This window comes from Alosa sapidissima, chromosome 24 (genome assembly GCF_018492685.1).
Source record: "Alosa sapidissima isolate fAloSap1 chromosome 24, fAloSap1.pri, whole genome shotgun sequence".
Classification (NCBI taxonomy): domain Eukaryota; kingdom Metazoa; phylum Chordata; class Actinopteri; order Clupeiformes; family Clupeidae; genus Alosa; species Alosa sapidissima.
The window spans coordinates 28,843,190-28,854,243 of NC_055980.1; the positions used below are offsets into that span (position 1 = coordinate 28,843,190).

The following is an 11,054-nucleotide window of genomic DNA, read 5'->3' on the forward strand; positions in this document are numbered from 1 at the left end:
GTGTGAAATACTGGCACAGAGTTACAAAAGCTAGAATATTGTTTTTTCTTTCTGCCAAGCATCTCTGAACTGACCACATTTCAGCCCTGTTGGTCACTTGATATGATTTAGAAAAACATCTGAGGCCTACCACCAGGCCAGGGGTTCTGCTTTTGCATTTCCTTTGTTGGTTCAATGGGTGTGTATAAGATGTCCATTTATACAGCGACTATACATCTGCACAACTAATATTGGATAAAACAAGATATTTAATTTCAATGGATTCCTGTGAATATTTCAAGACCCAATATGCTGCATCTACTTATTGCTAAGGGATATACACTGCAGCTAGAAGGTAGGGAAGCACCAAAGGAGGGGGGGGGGGGCATTTTTGATCAAATTGAATTGAGACATAGTAAGATTAATCTGACAATGTAAAGCACTATACAGATTGTACATGAAAAAGGTTGTCATAAGGACTCCCATGAGTCCAAGCTTGCAAATGGTGTATAATATGACTAATTTTATTTGGTCCAGTAAACAATTAACCTGACCCTAGCCAGATGAATGTCGTTCCGCTTAGCTCCGCCTAGCTTCACTCACATCCATCTGGGACCTCTTCCATTGAGAGTGATTTCTCCAACCAACTTTATGGTTTAGCCAATCAGGACGCAGGGCGGGAGTTTCATAGATGTGACATAGCGTAGAAGCGACTGTGAGTCTGTTATTAGCGTCATGGGTTGGCTTCGATGTGAGTGGTTGAAGTAGCACATCAATAGATGACGGACAAGTGGCTTATTCAATCATATGCAAGCATTTTTTGATTAGGCCCAGCCTTCTGAAGCAACACTTCAATGGATAGGTTCCAGATGGATGAGTGGAGCTAGGCGGAGCGAAATTCATCTGGCTATTGCCAGGTTAGTAAACAATACACTTACAGCAGAAAAAGTAATATACATGGTGTATAACATTACTATGCTACATAGCAATATGGTGCATACCATTGATTTAGAATGTTTGGGGAGGGGGTAGGTGTGCCGTGGAAGGCCCAGTGATGCTTGAGGCAAAATCTCTGAAGCTATGAACACGTTTAACCAATCAATTCAGTTTGTCAAACAGACTTAACACTTGTTGTGAAAGAAAACAAACTTAAAAATCCTTAAAGATGAACTGAACTGGAATTTGAAGTAAAGGTGATATAACAGATGTATTTTATTTCTTCTCATTGGTACAATGATTAAAATGGCTGAATTTATTAAAAGGGATACAATTGTACGTTGAAAGTGTTGTTGTTGTTACATGGGCGCCGCCATGTTGGATTTCAACAATCGGCTACGTCACTGGCCTGGTAAGCTACTCCGCACTAGCACTAGCAGCCATAGCAGATAATGAGTCTGAGGCTAGCTGACATGGCTGAGGAAACTAACATTAGGCCTAGCTGAGTTACATATTGGCCATAAGCTGTTTATCGTAGGCTAGCCTACATCACAAAATCTCATACAAAATGAAACCAAACTAGTGAAACAAAGGCGAACACTTTAACAGGGGAAATTAATTGGGCATGAATCATACTGAACGCTATTTTGTCAATGAGCAGAAACACACATGGCATTCAAAAAGATGTGCACTATGGAAACTGGTCTGTAACTTTGGACGAATAAACGCCATTGACTCGACATATCCTGACTTAAAAAAACCTTTTCTTGCTTACTTTATCACAAACTCGGTGGGGCAGCTTGTAGTCTTTTTCAATTCGTAGAAGGGCGAGCCCACTGTCTATGTGCCATGGAGCCTAAGTTTCAACTTCGGCTTCGTTCACCCAATACAGTCACTGGTCGCAATTACAAAGTCCGGGAAGGTTCGTTCAATCTTTTAAAGTTTTAAGTGCAGTAGCCTATCTGTCCCCTTTGGAATAATATCTCGAAGTAGCCTCAGATGAGGTCCACTACGATCCAACCTAGGAAAGGGCTAGCAGCTAAACACCTTGGAAACACTCTTATGTCAAACTCCACAAGCTAGCACTCCGACCATAGAGAGTATAAACCATGACCATGACGATATCACAGATCGATAATAATGTGTCTACTAGCTGGTAACTAAACCACAGCGGGTCTGTAAACAGAATCCAATGTCCCTTTCTACTCACCCTGAAGCCAGTTGTTCACCGTCTCAGGGCAGATTGTTGATGCTGCTATCCAAGAGACTCGTGCAATATCAACATCCACAAGGTAAACATCTGCAAACTTTCCACTAACGTTAGCCTAAAATAAACGGCAAACTCGTGTATCCTCCGTGTATCTGGGGTCAACTTGGGGTGACGAAGTTTTTAACAGTTTCAAGGGAGGGAGAGAGAGCCCGTGTGAGTTGCTGTTACGAGTGCCAGTAGTCCAGACTGCGTTAGCCTACATTGCCGTGACAATGCGTGTATAGCTTATTTGTATGCACCGTAGCTTCGCATAGGCCTAATGTAGTGGTGGTGAGTGAGTATGCAGTTGTGTGGAGGATGTACAGTAGGCAATGTGTGTGTGTGAGGGATGGAGGGAGACAGAGAGACAGCGTGCGTGTTGCTGTCTCAAGCGCCCCTCGTCCAGTTTTCTACATGACCTGTAGGCTAGGCCTACAGTAGCCTATGTTGTGCCGCACAAAATGTGTCTATGTTGTACATTGCACAAAATGTATACGCCCCAAAATAAACACATACATAAATAAACATATTTTCCTCCGTCACTTTGGCTTCCTCAAACATTTTCCCTACGTTTCGCCACTGCTTTGAAACAGATAGATTCCAGTGTCCATGCTCCGGCAGCGCCCACACAGTCATTTTCACCCAAATGATCCTACTGAAGGTTGAGCTGGAGCCTGAAACCGATCGTCCCCCATCTAGTGGTAGTCAAGACACTACAGGCTTGTCCCTCACAGGCTCAAATGTGTAACCCATGCCATTAAAATGACTAATTTTTGTGTATACATAATATGCTGCAGCTGTTGCCTATAGAACTTCTCAGGTCCTACCATGCCAGTGACGTCATTGAAACGGGCAGCGTTCTAATACTAACAAACGCAATTTTGGTGTTGCTTAAAAAAGGCTACGTATTGATTTTTTTAATTACATTTTTTAGTGTCATTTATTTTTAATTGTCATAATCAACACATTATCAATGTTGATTATTTCAGTTCAGTTCATCTTTAAGGCTGAGAAGAGGAATTTTAATTGCAATTGTGACAGAGAGTCTGACTGATGGCCGACACCCTGAAACTATTTTCCATCTTCAAAACTTCCTCCTCCACCTCCTCCTCCTCTACTTCCTCCTCCAGCTACAAATTCCTCACAGCTGACGTCTACGCTACATTCTTCACTGTCCTCCCTGGTTAAGGACACTAGCAAGCCTCCTATATAGAGCACTCTTACATGTCCCTCTGTTCTCTTTGTCTCCTCCTTGGGGGGGAGGGGGGGCAACAAACCCAGCACTCTCACACTGCAGTAGTATTATTTATTATGACCGCTGCTAGCGAAGCGGTCATATAGGGAATTTAAGGCATAACCATAAAATAATTAATGTAGCTTGGATCAATATCTGTTATTGCATAGTCTACAACACAACTACCAAGATGTGAGCAGTAGGTGTACCTACCCAGAGAGTCACCTTTGATTCTACCATTAGTGATGGTGAGACCCAGGCTTTTACAAAGCTGAAGCAGCTGTTTGCCATTTTTGTTAACTATATTGTCAGCGCTCTGACGAGATCTTTCAAATTTGTTTTCATTTATTTGAGCTTCAGTGATATATGCATAGCCATTTGGGTTTATATAATCTTTTTCTGTACCTGTTCTTGCATTCATGTCTCCCATTAGCAAAACTGATCCTTCAGATTGGAATTGTATGATTTCTGAATGCAGAATTTCAAAGGTTTCTTCAGAGTAGTAGGGTCATTCATATGGGGGTATATAGATGGCGCATAGATAGATGTCAAAATCTGAGAAAGTGAGCTCCTTTTTTAACTTAATCCATATATGTGACTTTCCCTTCTTTACAGGATAAATATGATCAGTAAGATTATCTTTAAACAATACTACAATTCCCCCTGAATCTCTTCCACATTTTACTTTAGGATGTTTAACAGAAGGAATATAGAGTTCCTTGTAATGTGGAATGGAGTGTTTCTAAACTGTTCTCCTCCTTTACTCCATGTTTCTAACAGTATTACAATATCTGAACTATTTACAATATTTACAAAGTCAGGATGTGTACTCTTCTCACCAAAAGCAGATGAGTACAACCCTTGTATATTATAGCTAGTAATTCTAAGTGATGTCATTGTGTATCTTTAGTCTTTGCCATAAAGAAATATGTATGTTTTGTCTTAAATCAAAGTTAACTTGAGGCTAGGTTGTCTCAAAATTAAGTATAGGCCTAATTATCTAAAAACAAAAAAACTTACTTAAATGAAACTTACATCCAGATTTATATAGAATTGTACACACACACACATACACACATACACACACACACAGATAGATATACATATACAAATATGTATCTAGAAAAACATGGACAACACACACACACACACACATACACACACAGACATGCAAAGCCTACTACCCCCCCCCCCCCCCCCCCCACACAATGCATTTTCTTCTCATTAAGTAAGTCTAGATTAACAGAAAAGTACTATTAAATGAAATTTAAGGCAATCCCCCCCCCTCACCGACACCAACCCACCCACACCCACACCATACACACAGTCTGACATGTCACACTTACAGGCACTCGCACACACACACACACACAGACACACACACCCATACACACACATGCAGGTCTCTATCTGGCAGACATGGAGCCTGGGCATGTTAATTGTTCACAAATAAATTTTAGCATTTCTTCAATATTGCTTAACTCGGTTACTCTAACTTCTCTACCTACTACAGTTGTTCGGCTTTCTGTCTGTACTTCGGGTGTATTAGTCATCTCTTTAACTGGATGTTTCTGTTTTCTGTTCAAAGCAGTGTCTTTGATTACCCTTGCAAAAAGTCTCATCCCACCTTCATGTATGTGCAAGCGATCATACAGATGCTCCCTTGTGATTTGAGTCTGGTGGGCTATTTGTACATTTGGCATACATGCACATGCCTTGTCGATTTCTTTGTTTATGGAGTTGATGGTTCTGTCTGGAATGTCCTTTCGTGGTAGAAGTGTTGATATGATGATCTTTGAGCTTGGATATAGGTTGGTTGCCATCTTGGCTAAATTGGTCAAGGCTTTTGCCACATCTGTGTTTTGGTTGCCAAGGTCAATAGTCCCTGTGTGGACAATTATATGGGAGGGCTTGTTCAGCCTACCCTCTCTCAGCAGCTTTACAGTCGACTGGACAGTAGGACACCACATTTTCCTTACTGACCTTTCAGGAAACAGCCTCCTTGGATTTAGGTGGTTGCCGTTTGAGTCACAGAGGATAATGATGTCCTTTTCCTTTTCTCCGCTGATTCCACATCTGATGTCAATGTTGCTGTGGCTGCTGGCTGCATGTCTGTTGTTGTTGTTGTTGTTGCTGTTGCTGCTGGAAGTGTTCCTGTTGCTGCTGTTGTTGTTGTAGCTGTTGGAAGAGTGACTGTTGCAGTTCAAAGTGGGACTGTTGATGCTGTTGATGTTGTAGTTGGATCTGATGTCGCCTGCGATGAGCGAACTTGGTCTTCGTAAGCTTTCCTCTCTGCCACAATCCTTTTCGTCTATCAGACTTTGGGTATGCTGTGATGGTGTAGACAAAGAGGCATTGTCCATCTGTGAGGTCACATGTTGTTTCTGTGCTCTGCTTGAGGTGTTGCTAGTGAGAGAGGTTTTCGACCTTAGCTCGGTCCTCATCTCCTCCAGTTGACTCTCCAGAGCCTGTGTATGTTGTTCTCTCTTGGACAGTTCTTGCTTCACACTTGTCAACTCTCGTCTCACCTCCTTGTTGGCCTCCTCCAGCTGCCTCATAGCAGTGCATAGCTGTTGAAGCTGCACATTGGGGTTGCTGATCTGGATGACCCGGTCTTGGAGCTGGCAGATGTTGTTGGTAGTTTCTTCTTTAAATACGAAGTAGTCCTGTTCCAGTAGAGAGAAGTTGTCTTGTAGTGCTCTTATTCTGGGAGAAGTGGGAGCCTTTGGATGGAATAGGGGTGTGTTGAGGCAGGATTCGTCAATTCTCACCTTGATGGCAACTGGCTTTTCATCGATTTGGTCTTTTCTCTCAGGATTTTCCAGGACTTTTTGGACCTCTCTCTTCAATAGTCCAAATTTAGCCTGAAATTCACTGAGACCAGCTTCTGGTCCTTGGATCAGAACTGTGCCATTGTGGTATATGTTGATGGTCAGCCTTGCCCCCTGTTCATTTTCAAGTGTCAGTTGCCTGCCTTTACAGATACCTCCCTTTCTAATGCAGTTCATTTCAGTCAAAAGTGTGCAGTGCCAAGCATCTGTGTTTTTAGTGAAAAACAGCAGGTTGCAGCAAACTCTTTTATTCTCTGGGCCACTGTAGTCTAGGAGAAGGGTCTCAGGGTGGTCTCTCAATAGTGCTTCCTTCATTTTTTTCTTTTTGTCCATTGATTTAATGTCTTTGGGATATGTTATCTCCATTTCATCTTTATTTTTAAAAAATGCCTCTGCTTTGGGCTCATTTTTCTTCAAAGAAGCATCCATTATGATGTCATCAACACCCATAACAGTCATTTACTGTTGATTAGCTTGTTTAGCACTTTAGCTTTGTCTTCTCATTCAATTTTCACTGTCTTGTCAAGTAGTACAGAGGTCCTACCTTCACAGATTTTTGCCTCTGTTGGTTACTTCAATGTCTTCAATCGTAGAATTTGGAATTTGGAAGCGAAAACATACATTTTCTGGCAAAAAAGCCAAAGTTGTCTCAGCAGCTCATTTTTCTGCTGCCTGTTGTCACCAGAATTCTAGAACTCTAGAACTTTCTCTCTCCCTCCCTCCCTCTCTCTACACACGCACCCACACATTTTCACACTCTATTTCTCTCTCTCTCACACACACACACACACACACACACACCAATATGCACACTTTATCTCACACAGAATCTCTCTCTCTCTCCCTCTCTCTACACACTTTTTCACTCTCTCTCTCTCTCTCACACACACCCACACAGTAGAGATGTAGCGATCAATTGGTCGCAAACCAAAATTGTCCCTCTCTCTAACACACTCACCCACTCTTATAGTCACACACACACACACTCAAACATACACACACACTCACACGAACACACGCATACAGATACACACACACACACACACACACACACACCAATACACACACACATACCTAAACATATTCAAACACTCACTCACACACACACTCTCACTCGCACACACACACACTCACACACACTCACTCACTCACTCACTCACTCACACACACTCACACACATACTCTCACTCACTCTCACTCACACTCACACACACACACACACACACACACACACACTCACTCACTATTGGGTTTAAGGTCAGTGGTTCCTTGTTGGTGGAATGAGTTGTCCAGTGCTCTCCGTTCCTGTGATAGTTTTGGGTCTTTTAAGAGGGGTCTAAAGGCATATCTGTTCAACACACACACATAGTCTTTCTCTCTCTCTTACACACACACACACACACACACACACACACACACACACACCCACACACACAAACACACACTAAAGGCATATCTGAGTTGCCCAGTGCCCTCCGTTCCTGTGATAGTTTTGGGTCTTTTAAGAGGGGTCTGTTCAACATGCACTGCGCTATTGGTTGAATTGACATTGTTGTTTATTATTATGACCGCCGCTAGCGAAGCTAGTGAAGCGGTCATATAATGATTGTCAAAGTTTTTTTTTTTTTTTTTTTTCCCGTCATCTACTTCCTGAATTTTTGGTCAACGATACCCGGGACACCGAACCACCGGGGCACATGAAATTTGGTGGGTATGTAGCCCCTCTAGACTTTTACGGAAAAATTTAGTTTCGTCCCCAGGGGCCACTCCCCTGGGCCCCACGAACCGCAAAAAAGCAGTTTTTCCTAAATCACTACCTGAACCGTGGCACTGAGGATGAAGAATCTTTTATGGTATGTTGGTCTCAAGGGCCCACATCAACCAGGCCCATAATCACTCATTTGTGATTTTACCCCCCCGGTAAAAAATGAAAATGCAATATTATTCTGCTTTAATCGCCCCTATCTTCAGTTTAGATGTTCAGAACTGCACCAAATTTTATGTGTATGATTGACCTGGCATTCTCTGGGGGTATGCCAAGAATTTCATCCACGGGGGGGTCTAAAAAAAATTAGGTTATGTGTACATTTAGTGACTGTACACTCATTGGCCTGTAGATGGCGGTGCACACATATACACATGCACACACACACAGGCACCCACATACTATCGGTATTAGAACGGCCGATACATAATTACAAATTCAGTAGGATTAAAAGAAAGCCAAAATAAATATTCATCATCATCATCATGGCTGCATTTCCAGTATTGGTGATAAGTAGTCGTTTGTCCACTAGATGGCGCATCGTTGTAGTGAGACGTAATTTTGTTGGAAGTTAAAAGTGGGTTGGAAAAACAATGGACGCTTCCTACAAGGACTGTAGTTTACCGCAGAGAACGTCTAATAAGGATAGGACGATGTTCACATGAAATGTAATTCCCATTTCTTCTTGAAGCCGAAATAAATCTGAGGATGTTTATCGGACATGCTTGGTTTTTACTGCAGGTACGTTAATCGTATAATATCAATAAGGACCTAGGTAATGTTACCGTTAGCGTTGGTTGAGTGATGGAGGCCAATTTGATTGATTGCATTTGTAGAAAACTATAAATGCGGTTATACCAAGCAAATTGATAGCAGCACTGTAATTGTATCTTTCGACTGTCATTTGTTGCACGTGCTACAAAATCATTCTGTGCAATGGAAGATTTACCAACGTTACACCGGTCTGATACAGTTTTGCCTATACATGCGTGAGACTGAGACGCCTGTTTATTTTGTTTTAACCCTCTAGGCGCCACAGGCGACTATAGTCGACAAGATGCGGCACTGAGTAAAACGGCCGATTTAGTCAAATAGGGTGTCATATTTCGTTCGACTTCCACTCCACTAGATGGCAGACATGTCATACGTCATCCCCGAGTCGAAAAAAGGACACGCTTTAAACAAAACTTTCTAGCTACAGCTCATTGAATCAGTGCATGAAATACCGGAGCTAGTGTGCGTGTGAGCCACTTTGTCAGAGCGATATTGTCAACGTCAGCGAGTATTTGCATTAGATTATCGTCTAATGGCATCAAAAAAGTTTACCTGAAATGAAGTGTTGGGTCTTCTATTCGCGGACCCTGATTCTGAAGGGGAATATCTGCCTTCAGAAAATTACGGTGATTCGTTTAGTGAGGCTTCAGATGCGTCCCTGCCTTGCAATGATGCAGCTGGACAAAGTGAGAGTTTACTCCATAGTTTAGGTTACACCAAGCACAAACGTTGAATCGTTTGCCCAATGTCACTGGTGGGAATAATGTTTCACGGGTTCGGAGTGTTCATCGGGAAGTTAGCAGGGTGTTAGTGGTGTGGCGAACGAGGCTGGAGGTAGCCTAATATCCATAGCGCTAGCTTCTGTCTTCTGAACGTGTGCCTCTCCACAATCGCGGCGACAGTAACGTGGTGGAGCCTTTGTCTAATGCCACTGGGTATGTTAGACGAGGTCGAAGTGCTCATAGGACAGTTAGGGGGGAACGTAGTGGCAGTGTGGGGAGTCGCAATGAGAATGACAGTAGGCCTAGTCCGAGCTGCGCAAATTCTCTCCACTCGGCGCGCGCGAGGCAGATCTGGCCATGCTGCTCGCATGGTGGAGGTGGTGACACGCTCTCTCCCTCTCCCACACACACACACACACACACACACACACATTAGGTCATGCATAGTCTATCACAAGATGATGGGAATGCCGGCCCTGTATGGATAGGGATAGGGAGTCATTATCTCTACAGCAAAAGGCCTGCTACATAAAAAAAAAAAAATGTCAGCCATTTAGTAATGATTTACACTGTTGATTTGCTATCTACTTCCCTGATAATTTAGGACATACAGTACACTATGTGTTCCTTTTTGTGTGTTCATGTCCTTGTGATGTGTGTGTCTTTGTCAGCTAAGAAAAAAAAAAAAAAAAAACATCAACAAAAAGAAAAAAAATACTAACATTGTCTCTTGTCTTGTCTCGTCATCTCACTCCTGATCTGTGCCTTGCCGTGGCAAATGAGCTTTTGAACTAAACAGGTCTTGTCTACTTGTGTTTGTGTGTCATCTGAATAATATATATGTGGCCCATACATGGAATCAGAGTGCCTACTGTATGTAGTAAATGGAAAATCTCTACAGCAAAAGGCCAGTCTACCGCTACATGCATTTGGTTTGTTTCTGCCATTTATTAGTAATGATTTACACAGTTTGTTCACTACTTACTATTTACCTGAGCATTCAGTATTGTGCAATATAGCATACAGAAGGTGAGGGACATTTTGGGGGGAAAGAAGTGGTGCATTTTATCATTCAAACATGCGACTTTTCATGAAAATTCTATAATCCAAGATGGCCGCCACCATATGACGTCATAATATGCCAATTAGATATAAACATTTAATCTCTACATAAACTTTGGGTCATCCTTAATATTTCTCTAATTTACAGAAAGTCTCTATCTCTTATCACTTTTAAGATATAGCCTTTTGAAATGAAGATGTCAAAATTGATCGTTTCGGAAAAAAACCTCTGGCGCCTAAAGGGTTAAGTGCGTGCAGGGTGTGAGAGGGGAATCGATGTGCTTTGATTCCAGCTTGGTAGTTGTAATCTGTGAAATTAAAAAGCACGTGTGTGTGAAGTATCCAAACAATGACACCTTCATTTCATTATGGCTGCTTTAGCAACACACCTTAAACTACTGTGTAGTGGGTCCCATTTAGAAGTGGCTACTTCATTCGCGCTTTACTTGACTCATGGAGCTGCCTGAATTTTATTACAACTTTTCGCCACGATATGGCAGTT

At 42.2% G+C, this 11,054-nt stretch overlaps 1 protein-coding gene across 1 annotated transcript; it reads right to left on the reverse strand.

The window, feature by feature from the left end:
• Positions 1-4,764: 4,764 nt before the first annotated feature.
• On the reverse strand, positions 4,765-6,912 carry LOC121699558 (probable serine/threonine-protein kinase DDB_G0267686). Its single transcript, XM_042081809.1, has 2 exons — positions 6,774-6,912; positions 4,765-6,343 (listed from the first exon to the last, which is right to left on the reverse strand). Exon 2 carries the CDS (start codon positions 5,954-5,956, stop codon positions 4,805-4,807), a length of 1,152 nt encoding a protein of 383 aa, XP_041937743.1. The 5' UTR covers positions 5,957-6,343; positions 6,774-6,912; the 3' UTR covers positions 4,765-4,804.
• Between the last annotated feature and the right edge of the window lie 4,142 nt (positions 6,913-11,054).

Coding starts and splice junctions, on each gene's coding strand:
- LOC121699558 (XM_042081809.1), bottom strand. CDS start 5,956: ATGAGGCAGCTGGAGGAGGCCAACAAGGAGGTGAGACGAGAGTTGACA.